The sequence below is a fragment of the Hyaena hyaena genome, unplaced genomic scaffold (assembly GCF_003009895.1).
Source record: "Hyaena hyaena isolate Hyena2069 unplaced genomic scaffold, ASM300989v1 scaffold_267, whole genome shotgun sequence".
NCBI classification, from domain to species: domain Eukaryota; kingdom Metazoa; phylum Chordata; class Mammalia; order Carnivora; family Hyaenidae; genus Hyaena; species Hyaena hyaena.
The window spans coordinates 1,806,781-1,822,859 of NW_024080903.1; the positions used below are offsets into that span (position 1 = coordinate 1,806,781).

General features: G+C 58.9%; 1 protein-coding gene across 1 annotated transcript in view; it reads left to right on the forward strand.

Annotated features, from left to right (window-relative positions):
* The first annotated feature begins 3,816 nt into the window (after positions 1-3,816).
* The window catches only part of KCNG2 (potassium voltage-gated channel modifier subfamily G member 2), a 28,685-nt gene continuing 16,422 nt past the window's right edge, over positions 3,817-16,079 (forward strand). The window contains exons 1-2 of the mRNA XM_039245821.1: positions 3,817-4,410; positions 5,139-5,717. Coding sequence (XP_039101752.1) covers positions 5,175-5,717 — 543 coding nt within the window. The 5' untranslated portion in view covers positions 3,817-4,410; positions 5,139-5,174. The remainder of the gene's footprint in view (positions 4,411-5,138; positions 5,718-16,079) is intronic.

Below are 16,079 nucleotides of genomic sequence, written 5' to 3' on the forward strand. Positions count from 1 at the left end.
GGGGGGGGGGGGGGGGGGGGGGGGGGGGGGGGGGGGGGGGGGCGTGTTTCAACCACAGAACCTGGCTTCAGGCGTCAGGCCCCATGTGGTGAGGCGTCCCAGCCCCTGGGCATCCACACCAGCCCCCGCCTTCCCGGGAGCCGTCTTGGGGCCCGGCCTCCGTTGTCCCCCGGTCCCCAGCAGGCTAGCCGGGAGCGCTTTCCCGTTTGTTTTCGGTGAGCTTTCCTAAGTATGCTTGGACATTAAAGTGAGGAGAGAAAGGTCTTCACCTTCCACAGCACACACGACACACCCGGAAAATGCTCTCGAGAAGGAATCGAAGAACACCTGTGGGAGACCCGGGTGGACAGGCCTCTAGCACCAGAAGGGACCCGGGAGGCGTCCACGAGCCAACGCAGCCCTGAGCGACGGGTCCACCGTGAGGAGGCCCGGCTTCACTGTGTCCGGGCGCCGTCAGGACCCCTCTGGCGCCGTGCCAAGTGCTCAAACAGGAAATGCCAAGCCACAGAGAACGGGTAAAATACGTGAGACTTCCTTCTGTGCAGATGACGCTGTGAGGCAACATGGCTCTGCCCAAAGACCCAGCACCCGGCTTGTGTGGCTTTGTTCACGGCTCCGTGGGCTCCCACTTACCGAGAGAGCAGCTGGCTAAGCAAACACCGTCACATATGAACTGATCTGGCAGAGAGACGACGGCAAACAGGTTGGCAGGCCCCCGTTACTGATTAATCGGCGGGAATCCGCAGAGAAAGGGGACTGCGGGGGTGGCCAGAACCCGGGGAAGACCAGGGCCAGAGCCCTGTCACCCACAGCGAAGTGCGGACACTACTCAGCCTTCACGATGCTCGATTTGCAGCCTGCAGAATGCAGCCGACGGGACCTGTCTCCCAGGGCCCCGTGCATGGAGATGACCCGCTATTCATGGAGGCCCTCCCTCCTAGCGGGCCCTGGGATGGACCCCGAGCAGCTGGCGCTGACCTTGGACCGCTCCCCCCACCCCCCAGCTCCTGGTGTCGCCTGCTCCCGAGAGCCAGGAGATGCCTGCCGGTCAGGCTTCCTCTCTGTCGCCCACCCTGTGCTGGTCTCCCGGGCCCGGTTTCGGTTGGTTTGGCCAGTGAATGAGCTCCGGTTCTCCAGGAGCCCCGCCCCCTCTGCGCCAGCTACCAAGCCAGCATCTCAACAGACTGCCAGGGCGGGGGCTCCAGCCAGTGTCTCCCAGGGGCCTCCGCAGGGCACTAGGGGCTTTGCCCGGGTCCTTTCTGCCCCCTGGGGCAGGGTAACATCCCTCTCAGTGGACCCTGCTGTCCGCCGTCATTGTTAACAGCACCCTGCACCTCTGAAGAGAGTCCCGTTTGGATGATAGGCTCCGTGGTGTGGGGGGAAGGTAACGGCAAAAGTCGGCATATTGTGAGGATCACAGAGATAGTATCATAAATAGCAGCAACTCCTATTAAAGACCCAGTAAACCAGCCCAAGGAAGTGGATTAAATCACTTTCTTCCTATAAGAAGCACAAGGTTCCATTCTTGAATCAAAGAACGTGATACAGAGGAGGCTGTGAACAATCATTAGTTAGCGGGATGGATGTGTGCTTGGACAAAACCAGATAACGTTCCCTTTTAGACACTTTTCCCTGCACATTCCTGTTTATTCAAAGTTCCCGGAACTGTGGACTGCAAGCCTGGAGCGGGCCTCGCACTTCCCGGATGTCTGAGCTCGGTTCTCCCCGGGAAGACCCCGCAGCGGGGATGCAGGGTGGCCCAGCGGGCGAGGCCCTTCCCGGTTCCAGAGAGCTCTGCAGGCCTCTCACCCCAGCTTCTCAGCCTTGGCGAGAGCTGCCCCTAGGGACACTGGGACTCCAGCATCTCCGGCCTGTGCCAGGGGGCCAGGGAGCCGGGGGACGTGGGCACAGGGGGACTGCTTCTTGTTCAGGCCCTCCTGGTCTCTCTGAAGACGTCTTTTTTCTGTGGTGTTTTAATTCCTTCTCTCACATCTGTATGTATTTTTAAAACCTGTATTCCCTAATGTTCCCAGGAGTCTAATCTTTTTGTGTGGCTGCCGGTATCTGCCCGCGTGGGCTGTTGCCCTGTGTGTTTTATAATTGCGTTTTGTATAAATTTGTCTTAGCTGGGGCTTCATCTGTGGGGATCCCATGAGGCTGGAGGTGAGAGTCTGTCCCTCTAGGCCAGTGGCCCTGTTGACACGGGCTCGTTTCCAGCTCTGGGTCCTGGGGTTCTGGGGTGCACTGAAGGGCTGCGCAGCCCCCGCGGCCCCTGCCCACCGGCGTCCGCCACGCTCCGCTCGTCACAGCAATGGAAATGTCTCCAGGCCTTGGCACGCGGCCCCGGGCAGGCTGTGAGGACTGCTCTGGACGAGGGTGTGGCTCTGACGCGGCCCCAGGGCCTTCCTGAGACTAGCTGCCGTCAGGGGCCATTTCTTGGCTTTGAGCCTCACAAACCAAAATTCCAACCTCAAGACCATTGTGCGGTGGGCGTTTATTTTATTTTTTAATTTAAATCCAATTTATTCAACATAATGGTTTCAGGAATAGACTCTAGTAATTCCTCACTCACATGCGACACCCAGTGCTCATCCCAACAAGCGCCTCTTGCATGCTGGTCCCCATCTAGCCCATCCCCCGCCCACCTCCCGCCATCAACCCTGAGTCGGCCCTCTGTATTTAAGAGTCGCTTATGGTTTGCCTCCCTCTCTGTTTTTATCTTATTATCCTTCCCTTCCCTTATTTTCATCTGTTCTATTTCTGAAATTCCACATAGGAGTGAAAATACTTGATATTGGTCTTTCTCTAACTTATTCTACTTAGCATAATACCGTCTAGTTCCATCCACGTTGTGACAAATGGCAGGATGTCATTCTTTCTGATTACCAAGCAACACTCCATTATAGGTATGTTTACAGCTTCTTTATCCATTCATCAGCCGATGGACATTTGGGCTCTTTCAATACTTTGGCTACTGTCATAGTGTCGCCATCAACATCAGGGTGCACGTGCCTCTTCGACTCAGCCTTTTTTAATCCTTCGGATAAATACCTAGTAGTGCAATTGCTAGGTCGTAGGGTAGCTCTATCTTTAACCTGCTGAGGACCCTCCGCACTGTTGTCCAGAGAGGCTGCACCACTTAGTGTTCCCAACAGGTGGGCGCTGAGTCCCCGAGCTCACGTTGCACCGACAGCCACAGGCGGAGAACCCTCGTGACCTTCCTCTGCTGGCAGCTGCCTTTGTCTCTAGTTTAGCCCTTCCCTGAGGACGCGGCGTTAGTTCACACCCTCAGCTGCTGTCATAATGGCTGAAGCCACTTAAAGGTGAGCACGTCTCACAAGCCCACACCCTTGACAACAGAGCGCTCAGACTTCCTCACATTCCCACGCAGCGCCCGTGTGGCCCGACACGCTGTTACGGATGAAGCCTCCGACGATGTGTGTGGAGGCCGTTCTTCCCGTGCCCGTACCCCTTGTGACAACCCGCCTACCCTTCTGTTGAGCCACCAGTCTTCGTGAAATCAGCAGCACGGAAAGTCCGCAGGGCTCCACACTGGGAGCGGGCGTGTGCGCGTGCTGCTCTGGAGCGAGTGTGCAGCCTCTTAGGTCAGTGGGAAGTTAACTCTACAATACTTTCAAAGCAACAGATGATTTATAGGTGTATTTCTTTCTTTTCTTTCTTTCTTTTTGAGACAGAGATACCTGGAGGAGGGGCCGAGGGAGAGAGAATCTGAAGCAGCCTCCACACCCAGCTTGGAACCCACCTCGGAGCTAGGTCAGCGGTGACAGTGGTGAGATCAGCATCTGAGCTGAAATCAAGACCTAGACACTTAACCGACTGAGCCACCCAGACGCCCTATGGTTATGTTTCTACGTGTATATTCTGGGGGAAGAAAACTGTTTACGAGAGTCCCAGGTTCTAGCTGATTATCCAGCTCCCTTACTAATTATTCATTTGCCTGCAGAGAATTCAGAGGACACCTTTGATTCAGCTACTAAAGGGGTCCATCCTCCTGTTGCACAAATTTTGTATGTGACGCCAGGGAGTGTGGGAAGGGGGAGGGATCAAAGCCACGTCTGCCCAGCCCGGCTTCCCAGCATGTGTTACGGCAGCGCGGCTCTGCCCTCCTGGGGAAGCCTGGCGCTCGCATTCCAGGCAGGAGCTGCTGTCCCCTGTGACGTCCGCAGCCCCGGGAGAGGGCATGCGGGGCTTTCCCTCGGGGCTGTTCATCCACACAAAGGTGCGCCTCGGCCTTAGCTCACAAACTCGGGGCGCAGCCCCTTCTGAGCCCATCCCGAAACTGTAATCAGCCAACCTCCGTGGGAAAGCATCTCCTGGGAGAGCCACGGGCCACCCCCACGAGGCCTCCCAGTAAAGCGCTGCTGCTGAGTCCTGACAGTTTCAAGTGCGGTGAGTTCAGATGTCCTGTGGCCTCATTAAGGAAGTTCAGTGTGTGCAGGCTGGCGTTCACATGAGTTGGAACCCTCAGAGCCTTGAGTCCCTCGGGGTCTTCGATTTGAGGAAGCAGCTCGGGAAATCTTGGCAGCAAGTGTCCACTACCCAAACACTGGATATTAAGTATCTGAGGTCTCTCTCCTGCAGCACAATTTCTACATTTTCCCCAAATTGCCGCAGTCAGCTGCCTCTGGGAAGCCCTCCTGGCTGTCCCGGACCTCTCTGGTGCCCTCCAGAGCACCCTCGTTTCTCATGCAGAGCTCACCTTGCAGATTGGGGTGCAGGGCTGTCCCTGCCCCCCAAACTGGAATTCCAAGGAGCCATGTCCTTGGTGTCAGGAGTCTGTTCATTGTTTCCAGACTGTAGGCCCAGGTGCACACAAGATTCAGTCTTGATCACCTTCTCTCTCGCCTGAGCAGCCAGCTTGGCTCTCCAAAGTCGACAGGCACGTTGTCCCACAGGTGGTCTTTCCCCCTCGACCTTATTTGAGGAACCGGTGAGCCCTGGCCTGGATCCCCTGGGGCGGGAGGGGCACCTCCAGGCGGCGGCTCTTGGCCATCAGTCACCAGGAGACGCATCGGGGCCAGGGCGCCACCGCCGCGGGGCCCCTGTGCACGTGGGGCAGCCGGGCCCCTTCCCAGGCCGGGTCCCCCGCGCGGCCTGACGCCTCCTTTCCTTCGCAGGCTCTGCGTCCTGAGCGCGGCCAGGCGCCCCGGGCCATGGCGCTGCGCCCCGAGCGCGCGGGCGGCCGGCGCGTCGTCACCATCAACGTGGGCGGCTGCAGGGTGCGCCTGGCCTGGGCGGCGCTGGCGCGCTGCCCCCTCGCGCGCCTCGAGCGCCTGCGGGCCTGCGGCGGCCGGGACGAGCTGCTGCGCGTGTGCGACGACTACGACGCGGGCCGCGACGAGTTCTTCTTCGACCGCAGCCCGTGCGCCTTCCGCGCCATCGCGGCGCTGCTGCGCGCCGGGAAGCTGCGGCTGCTGCGCGGCCCGTGCGCGCTGGCCTTCCGCGACGAGCTGGCCTACTGGGGCATCGACGAGGCGCGCCTGGAGCGCTGCTGCCTGCGCCGCCTGCGCCGCCGCGAGGAGGAGGCGGCCGGGGCGCGCGCGGGGCCGCCGGGGCGCCCGGGGGGCCTGCTGGGCGACCCGCGCTCGGGACCGGCCGGCAAGCTCTTCGCCTGCGTGTCCGTCGCCTTCGTGGCTGCCACGGCCGTCGGCCTCTGCCTGAGCACCATGCCGGACATCCGCGCAGAGGAGGAGCGGGTGAGCGCGGGCGGAGGGGCGGGGGCGGGGAGGGCGGCCGGCTGCCTGGGGCGGACATCTGGTCCTGGCGAGCGGGCCTGGCAGAGGATGGGGCCAGCGGGGGGGGGGGGGGGGGGGGGGGGGGGCGTGGAGGCGGCCAGGCCGAGGGAGAGCAAGCAAGCTGAGGATGGCCTCCCGCAGCCCTCCCCCGTTGCGTGGCTGGCACTGCGGGTGCTGGACGCCCCCTCCGACCCCCGCCCCGCCCCGCCCCTGCTCTGTTAAGAGCACCCAGGGTGAGCCTTCTCAAGGAGGCCCACACATCAGACCGGCTGCCGTGCGTTGACTGACAAGACAGTTTCTAGAACTCAGGGCAAGGCCAGCTGACCAGAGGCCTTCCCTGAACCTCTCCAACAGCCAGGCCTTCAAAGCTTGGACAGCTTGGAGCTCGCACGTTCAGCGTCATGAAGGTCTAGGGAGCTGTGTGCTCTGATCTCAAGTCGCGTCATCTGGAAGCGAGGGGACATGGCCGCCACATTCTTGCGGGTCCCTGGACCCAGGGCCAGGCACCTGTTCAGGCGGACCCAGGGCTGGCTCTGCTGAGGTGCTGGGGGCTCGTTTCTGGGCAAACGGAAGGCTTCCTGGGCCTCTTCCGTCAGTGTGAATGCCAGCACACGTGGCCAGGAATGTCTCCGGGTTAGGATGTTACCCAAGCTCACCAGCGTTAGTGCACTAAGTGCGCCGTGGAACGTTCAGGAAGCGTTCAGGGAGCGTTCGGGGAAAGCCTGAGGGAGAGCGTGCTGTCTGGGGCGGTGGCCGTGGAACACGGGACCCGGCAGTGCTTGGAGGACAGAGCCCCGTGCCGCGTTCCCGGGGGCGGGGATGGTCCCTCAGCCTCCCTGGCCGCCCCCCAGGCGCTGCGCAGAGGCTCTGCCTGAACCCCTCCCTTGGGCAGAGAGCTCACGACCAAAGCCCCAGAGCCCTTCGGAGGTCAGGAGGCCGTGCCCGGTGCACACCTGGTGGGTCCGCTCGGTACTGGGAGACGCGGTGAAGAGCTGAAGGGAAAAGTCCTGCTGAGACATCAGCCACCAGCCGCCGGACCGAGAGCATGGCGACCCCGACTGCCGATTACGTGGGGATGTCGATGTCGGGGAACTGGTCTGGTTCCCTTCGCTGCTTGGGCGTCTGATTCCTGATCTGTGGCTTCAAGTTGTCTTGAGTGTTTAGATTTTCCATACAGCACACGGGAGGGGAATCGTTTACGTCAGAATCAGGACACAAGAGAAGTTAGCGCTGCCTCCCGTCGTGACATCCGCCCAGGAGTCAGGCAGCCCCTCGCAGAGCGTCCACCGGCTTCCACGTCGCCCACCGTTCATGCTGGTCAGCCCCACCCCGCTTCTTCACTTCATACTACCCAGGTCCTGTTTTACCAAATCTGTCACGGACGACAGAGCGATAGTCCCAGCGTCGGTGAGCACATGGTGAAGCACGTGCCACTGCCTCGTGAGGGATGCTGGTAGAGCACCGGGCCCACTGCACGTGGCCGGTGCTGAATAAACAGCAGGTGCTCTCACTCGTCAACTTCCTAGCTATGGTGAAACATACACAGAACTTACCAGTATCTTAACCGCCTTACAGTATGCTGCCTGGTGGTATTAAGTATTCGCGTTGTGCAGTTATCACCACCTTCCACATCTAGAACTTTTTCTTCTTCCCAACTGTAACTCTCTCCAATTAAACATGAACTTCCCATCGCCCTCCCCCAGCTCCCGGAACCCCCCATCTGTGATGTGTCTATGACTGCAGCTCCTTTAAGAACCTCACATGAGCGGAATCTGACAGCGTTTGTGTTTTGGGGCCTGACTTATCTCACTGCACATAATGTCCTTAAGGTTCGCCCATGTTGCAGCGGGTGTGAATGCTCTCTTCCTTTTTAAGGCTGAATACTGCTTCACTGGTGTGTGTCACCGCCTTTTGCTTATGTGTTCATCCGTCAGTGGATACGCGGGTTGATTCTACCTTTGGGCCACGGTGCGTAATGCCGCTGTGAGTGTTCATGTGAAAATAACCTGCTTGAGTCCTTGCTGTCAGTTATTTTGGGTAAACACCCAGGAGAGCTGCTGGATCGTATGGTCATTCTGTTTACTCTTTCGGGGAACCTCCAGACTGTTTTCTGCAGTGGCTGCACCGTGGACTGTCTCCGGGCAGGAGGCAGACGGGGTGGAGGGCAGAGGGGGAGAAACTTGGGAGCCTTTGATTGTTTTCTTTTTGGGTTTCTTCCATAGAGTTTAACTTTAACTTGAAAGTTACAGGGCTACAATATTTTTCATATGTGATTTCTGATTTTAAATAAGTGGCTACAAGATTTCTTTCTAAAGCGGAAGCATTGTTCTTCCGAGGCCAGGTCGGCAGGCCCTGGGCCACCGGCTCTGACCTGCGTGGGCTTCACCAGGGACAGCCAGGACTGCTTCTCCTGATCCACACTCGAGTGGACGTTCTGACTGCAGGCACCCAGTGTCCCCTGGAACACCGTGCTGGGGGAGCAGGGCGTGTCCTGGGGAATCAGAAGTGAGCGTAAGGACTTCCCTCCCTCGACTGTCTCCTCTCCGGCAGCACCGGCATCAACTGTTGTTTCCATGTGCGGGCGCAGAGAAGCACGGAGAGAAACCACCGTTCCTGCAATTCAAGGGGCGAGACAAGGGCTGTGTGGTCCCAGGGGCTGGTCCCTAAAATGCCCCTGTGACTGAGCAAGCGCCCTTGTTGGGGGCCCAGTCCTTAGGGAGCTGAGGAAAGCCCACAGCTGAGGCTGCTCCGTGAGAGTCCCCGACACGTGCCCTCACGGCAGGGGGGAGCACAGGTCATCAGGCTCACGTGCGCTAACCCTGGGTGAGCCCAGCCCGCTGCTCCGGGGAGGGTGTCTCCCTCCACATCTGTCTCGGCCCCACACAGGGCCCTCCTGTGGGCATCACGGGATCACTAACTGCACACAGAGACCCCTTCCCCGGTGCGGGGCTCTGCGGCCGAGTGACCCAGCACCAGGCGGTCAGGCGGGCGTCATGCTGGCACCTTCTCCTGACAATGCGGCTCCCACTGCTGGCCCAGCACTGTTACCTCCAGGGCTGTCACCTCCAGGGCTGTCACATCCAGTGCTGTCACCTCCCCGCACTGTCACCTCCAGGGCTGTCACCTCCCAGAGCTGTCACCTCCAGGGCTGTCACTGCCCCACACTGTCACCTCCAGGGCTGTCACCTCCCCATACTGTCACCTCCAGGGCTGTCACCATAGTGCTGATGAAGCCACTGTGCCCAGGGCTTCAGTGGTGGTTCTTCCAGAACGTGGTGCTCACTTGTTCTAACTGAGAACGAGGCCTTCACTTTTCGTGTCGTGAGATTCAGTGCTGTTCTGGGAACAAGTCGCTTGCACTCATGCCTGGGGGACGAACCTTGAGGACGTCGCATCAGGCCAGATGGACTCGGCTCACAGGACAACAGCTCAGTAACGAAAGGACAGGGCCTGTCTGACCCCACCTGTAAGACAGGAGGGTGGGCGCCCGGGGCTGGGGGGCAGGGGCTCTGGGGACCGGCAGCGACAGCGGGGTCGCATGCCTCCTTGCTTTGGGGCATCTCAGGGCACACCCAGCCCCCTCCCCACTGCACCCCACGTCCCCCCAACCGAATAGCAGCTCCCAGGGCCACGCCGCCGGCTTCTCGGCCCCCCCCCGCGGGCCCCCCTGCAGGCACCCCCCCCGCGGGCCCTCCCTGCTGGTCCCGGAAGGTCTGCAGCTCAGAGCTCCCCACCCTGGGGACGGTGGGCTCGCCCAGCACCTGGTCTCCGGGCGGCTGCGGATTCCCAGGATGAAAGGCTGGTGACGTCCTGAACTCAGAACGTTCTCAGGGCCAGGCCTTGGGGCAGTCTGCTCAGAGGCCCCACCCTGTCTGCAGAGACACACGTTAGTGATATGAACATCATGGTCAAAGAAAGTTGGGCTGAATTCTCTGATCGTCAAAAAATACTTTCTAAACCAGAACACACGCAGTGGACACCCTCTTTCCCACAGCTCCTGGAAGACCGCAGCACAGTAATGATCACCCAGAGACGCCCTTTGTGACCACGTTGGAGGCTCTCCATTTGGCACATGAGTCCTCATTCTAATGCCAGGCGCTGGCGGGGAGCGTGGGGTCTGTGCCCCAGCAGAGTGAGGTGGGGACAGAGTAGGAGTGGTGCCGTCACCGCTGTGTGCAGTGGGCTGTAAACTCCCCTGGGGGAGACCCCAGGCCCCAGGCTCAGAGCCGCCTCCAAGCTCCCTCTGCCAGGCCAGGCGAGTCCCTGTGGCATCTGTGGCCTGCACCCGCACCTCGCCCCCCACCGTGCTGCGACGCCCACACACCCACTTGGGGACGCCAGTGAGCACGAGCTTGAATTACTGTGTCGACCCCTAATCCAGAGTGAACGAGGCCACCGGGGCCCAGCTCACTCCAGTGGCCGGAGAGGCCGAGGCCGTGCCAGGCGTGAGCTGCAGTCAGACTGTGGGGAGACACCGGTTCTGGTGGCTCCGTGCTCGGAGGGGAGGCTGTAGCACTGTTTGGAGGATGGGCGATGGGAAGCTTTATTCCGGCAAATGGCTCCTGGGTTCCTTTTGTGTGGCGGCAGCTGGGTTGTTGCTGGGAGACGGTGCCGCGCCCACCCGGTGGCTGCCGGTGGGGACAGGCCACGCACGGCAGCCTGTCAGAGAACAGCGTGTCTTCGGGAAGGCGTGGGGAGGCGGGGCTCATCGCCGCCGTCACTGGCTCTGACCTGGCGCTGGTCTTGGGCTAAGTCAGGTTTTGTCCTTAAAGCCCACGTGATCAAATCAAGACCCACATAATTATAGATTTCTTTTTTTTTTTAATTTTTTAAATGTTTTTATTTATTATTGAGAAAGACAGCATGAGCAGGGGAGGGGCAGAGAGAGGGAGACACAGAATCTGAAGGAGGCTCCAGGCTCTGAGCTGTCAGCACAGAGCCCGACGTGGGGCTCGAACCCACAAACCGTGAGATCATGACCTGAGCAAAGTCAGACACTTAACCGACCGAGCCCCCCAGGCGCCCCAGTTATAGATTTCTTGACTGTGATTTCAGCTTGAATTCACCAGGAACATCTTGGCAACAGCATCGAAAAACTGGTGGCCGAGCTCCCACTGCATGTGGCCACGACGCACACGTGGAGCTTTGCCACGTTCTCAGAGTAAGAGCCTCGCTGTTTGCGAGCTCCGTGAGGGTTTTCCGGGGAAGGAGGGTCAGAGCCAACAGAGGGGCCTGTCCTCCTCCTTTCTTCCTGTTGGACACAAATGTCTGTCCTGTCCCCGGCCCGCGTGGCATTTTGGGAGCACGTAGTTGGTTCACAGCTCACAGCCGAGGGGGTGGGGAATGTGCCCCTGACAATCACATCCGGAGTGTCACCTGCTCCTCCTGAGACAAGGTCAGCGAGACTTTGGCCTTGAACTTTAGAGCTGATGCTGCAGTGACGGGAGACTGGGGCCGTTGGATGGGATGGATGAGTCTGCCTGCGGGAAGGACAGGAACGGGGCCTGTCTCCCCAAGTTCACATACTGAAACCCAGCCCCAAGGTGATGGTTTCAGGGGGTCAGGCCTCAGGTCACGAGGGGATTAGAGTTCTTGTAAAAGAGGCCCGGAGGCCCCTCTCCCTCCCACAAGAGGACACAGCGAGAAGACGCCGTCTGTGAACCCAGAGGCAGGCGCCCACTGCACGCGACCCTGCGGGCGCCCTGATCTCGGACGCCCGGCCCTCAGAACTATGAGGAACAGACGCGTGTTGCTCTGTGGAATTTTGCCGTTGCAGTGCTAACGGACGCAGCCAGGACGGGCTCTGAGCACAGCGCGGGGACAGGGCTTTCCTCCTGAGCACTCGCCAGAGTTTTCTGTCCAGCACAAGAAGCTGCGCCGGCCGGTCAGGGCCGCTTAAGAGAGCCGGGCCATGGGCAGCTGTGCGCTCAGTGTGCACCCTCCCTCGTCCTGAGAGGCCCCGGCCCCACCCGGCAGGGGACATGTGGCTTCCACGAGGAAATGTGGCTGCAGAGGCCTGTGTCCTGCGTGCCGCTGGTACACACACGTGGAGGGGCCGGGGTCGCTGTCCTGACCCGGCGGCCACAGGACCTCTGCCAGGAACAGAGGCTTCCGGGACCCCTGGAAAACGGAGAATGAATTTGGTTGGTTTATTTTCCTGTTTGCAAAGGTCTGATCCAATAATCAGCAAAATCCAGTGGCAAATTTTATGCAGTGAACCAAGCCTGTTCTGGAGGCCAGACATGCCTGGCCCAGGCCCTCGTTCAGCTTGCTCTCAGTAAAATGAGGAGAATTCCTCCGGGTCTGCTCTCGTGGGCCCGGCCCCACACACCCCGAGGACGCATGCACCTGCCAACCGGCGTCGGGTCCCTCCCGGGCGCCGCTGCGGCCCCCTCGCTTCCCCAGCTGCCCAGGCTCAGGCTCCACCAGCCTGCCCACAGCTCTGGTCCAAGGCCTCAGGCGGCCGTCCGGGCCACTTCGGAAAGACCATTGCCTGCTTTCACGGGAGACCCTGTGCTGAGACCCTTACAGGCACTGGAAACGGCCAGGAGCGCCAAGCGATAATCATAAATATCAGGACTTTTCCCTCCACTTCTGCACAAATTTGGCGGGGGAAAAATGCGGGATTTGTATTTTGGATTTGTGCTTCAGTCGAAAAATAGACTTCAGGGCCTCTGGGTGGCTCAGTTGGTTGAGTGTCCAACTTCGGCTCAGGTCATGATCTCACGGTTCGTGGGTTCGAGCCCCGCGTCGGGCTCTGTGCTGACAGCTTAGAGCCTGGAGCCTGTTTCAGATTCTGTGTCTCCCTCTCTCTCTGGCCCTCCCCCACTCATGCATGCGTTTTCTTAAAAAAATAAACATTAAAAAAAAATTGTACTCAAATGCTTAGAATACAAGCTCCAAGACTTTTTTTTTTTTTTTTTTTTTTTTTTTTTTTTTTTAGAGAGAGAGCATGAGCAGGGGAGGGGCAGAAGGGAGGGGAGAGAGACTCTCTCACAGGCTCTCCTGAGTGGAGCTCAATGCGGGGTTTGACCGCACGACGGCCAGATCATGACTTGAGTGGAAATCTGGAGTTGGATTCTTAATCGACGGAGCCACTCAGGTGCCCCTTTTTTTTTGAAGACCATTTTTTAGGGTAGTTTCAGGTTCACAGAAGAATTAAGGGGAAGGTACCGAGATTTCTGCGTGGCCCCCTGCACAGCCTCCGCCATTACCTGCGTCTGCACCAGAACGGTGGATTGTCACTGTTGATGACACTGACGTGTCATTATCAACCGCAGTCTGCAGTTGACATTAGGGGCCACTCTTGATGTGCGCTCTGTGGGTTTGGACAAAAGTAGAAGGTCATGTATCCACCGTGTGGCATCACACAGAGCAGTTTCACTGCCCTCAAAACTGTCACTCCATCTGTGCCCCCACCACCCCCACCCCCTGCAGCCACCGGCCTTCCTGCCTCCACACTTCTGTTTTTCCAGAGTGCCCCAAACTTGGAATCACACAGGATGTAGCCTTTTCAGACTGGCTTTTCCACTCAGTGATAGGCATTTAAGGGTCTCCCAAGTCTTCTCGTGGCTTGATAAAGTGTCTCTCTTTATTGCTGATAACATCCCGTTGTCTGGAGGCACCACAGTTTGCCCCTTCATCTACTGAAGGACATCGTGGTTGCTTCCATGTTTTGGCAACTATGAATAGTTTGTGAATAAAGCTGCTGTATTTATTGTGTGCAGGCTTTTGTGTAGATATAGGTTTTCGCTTCATCTGGATAGCGGACTAGGAGTGTGATCATGCGATGGAACGTAAGAGTACATTTAGTTTTGTAAAAAACCACCAGATGTCTTTCAAGCGGCGGCACCATTTTGCATTCCCGCTATAGCAAGTACCAGCTTCTGCCGTTCCACCTTCTCTCCAGAATTGGGTGGTGTCGGTATTTCGGATTTTGGTCTTTCTAACAGATGCGTAGCGGTATCTCGTTGTCGTTTTGATTTGCAAAACTTGAAACATGCTTTCCTGTGGTTCCTTGCCACCCACATATGTGGTGAGAAGGTGGTCAGGCTCCGGGAGGCAGACCTGAAGTATGGCGGGGCCACCCCATGGCTGGAGCCTCACAGACCGGTCCACGCTGAGCGTCCAGCCACTGCCGTCTCAGGCTGGGTTTTCCTGCCCCGACGCTGGTCCCGCGGCGGCTCGGAGTGTCTGCTCCCGCGTGTCTCCTGTCTCTCGGGACTGGGGGCAGCACCCTCCCTCCTTCCGGATTCAAGAAGAGCAGCCGCTTTTTCTGTCTGTTCAGCTTTCAGTTGTTAGGATGAAGAGGTGTCTGCCAAGCCCTTGCTGCAGAACTGCAGACCCAAATCCCAGGTGCCTTTGCCATAACCGATCCGCGCGCCTCCTTCTCCGTCACCATCAGAGGCAAAACTGGGTACCTGTTCAATTCTCAGACTCCACACAGCTCAGGGCCCCGCCCCACCCCTGCCCCACAGCCGCAGGGCCTTGGACACTCCTGCCTCCTTTCAGAGCCGTGTCCACTTCAGAGCTATTGAGATTAAACTGAATAATTCAAGTAAATTACTTTGGATGGTGCTTTGCACACAGAATTAAATACGCTGCTGCTCTCTTTGGCTTTCTGCGAGCGAGGGTACTAAACCGCGTGCGGCTATGGGGGTGGGGGGCGTGTCCGGGCGAGCATTCTTCTCCCGAAGCTGGTTTCTGTCAACGGCCTGCGGAGCAGCAGGGAAAGCCCATCCACAGACATCAGCGAGCCAGACGCCCGACCTCGCAGGGCCATCAGCAGGTGCTTCGTCACACCTAGGACGTGACGGGATGTGGCCACCGCCCGCCCCTCGGCCTCCCCTCTGAGTGCTCAGCGGGGTTCAGAGCACCCGGCCATGGAAGTCACTGGGCGGGAGAGTGGTCCACACCCTCCCTCCCGGCCCTTCGGGAGCCCTGAGACTGCCTGCAGCCCGGGTTCGAGAAGGACCCCCTCCGGCCTGCAGACAAGACCCCTCCCCCCACCGCAGCCCGGGAGGGAGAAGGTGGGCTTCACTGCTACTGCATACGGAAGGGGTCTTTCAGTCCCTTCTTTCCTGCAGCTGCCGGCACGGGAGGAGCTGTGACAATAGTAAATGCTTATTGGAAGTAAGTGGAAATAGATCCCTCCAAGTGGGTAGAACTCCACTGCCTCCCAGCGTGTCCATCATAAGATGGAACTATTTTGATTTAGAAGCTGCATTTTTAAGGGACCCAAATTCATCCAAGCATAAATTCATCAGGGCATCACCCACCTGGGGGAACAGACCTGAGAATTCAGATGATTTTAGGCTCCACCTAAGCATGAAATATTTTAAGTATGACATCAAGGAATATTTTTAATTTTTTTAATGTTAATTTGAGAGAGAGAGAGAGAGAGAGAGAACACGGGAGGGGCAGAGAGAGAGGGAGAGAGAAAACCCCAAGCAGGCTCAGACTCCGACCGTGAGGTCATGACCTGAGCCGAAACCAAGAGTCGGACACTTAACTGACTGAGCCGCCGGGAACCCCATGAAGGGATATTTTTAATAATCAGACATTAAATGTTCTGATTCAGCAAACTGGCTATTCTCAAATGAGGGCCTTCTGCTGCTTATTTTACCAAAAATATTAATTTATCAACACGTAGTTTGGTGAGGGCTTGGAGTTGGACACCGGCAGGAAACTCGTTTGTGAAATTTGTAAAGTGGGGGCTCCTGGGCCCTGTGAGGGGACCAGACTGGGTCCCGAGCCGGCTGGGCTCTGCCGGAGCCGCGTTTCCAGGCAAGACTCACAGGGGTGGACCTTTTCTGAGTTGGCCTGGAAAGGTCCCTCCCCAGAAATGACCCGGCGCCTCCCCGAGAACCGTCCTGTGGGCTCAGTGCGCCGTGGGGCTGGGGGGACACGGCCGGCGAGCCTCAGGTCCTGCCCGGGGACAGGGGCCGCCAGGAGCCTCCCCCACCGGCCTCCTGCGCCGTCACTGCGGCCCTAGGGGACCCCGAGCGACCTGTCCCTCTGCCTCCCCCCAGCCCGGGGGATACGCAGCTCTTCACTAGCGCCTTCCTGACCCAGCACAGCGTCGCGTCTGCAGAAAGCACGCGGGTTCAGAGCGTCACACCTTCCTGCCCCCCTCCCGGTGACCCTCCCTCCCTCGGTGCCCCCCGGTGCCCCCCTCCGTGCTCCCCCTCTCGGTGCCCCCCTCGGTGCCCCCCCTTAGTGCTCCCCTCCGTGCCCCCCTCTCGGTGACTCCCCTCAGTGCCCCCCTCGGTGCCCCCACCTCCCAGTGCACCCCCTCACTGCCCCCGCCTCCCGGTGCCCCCC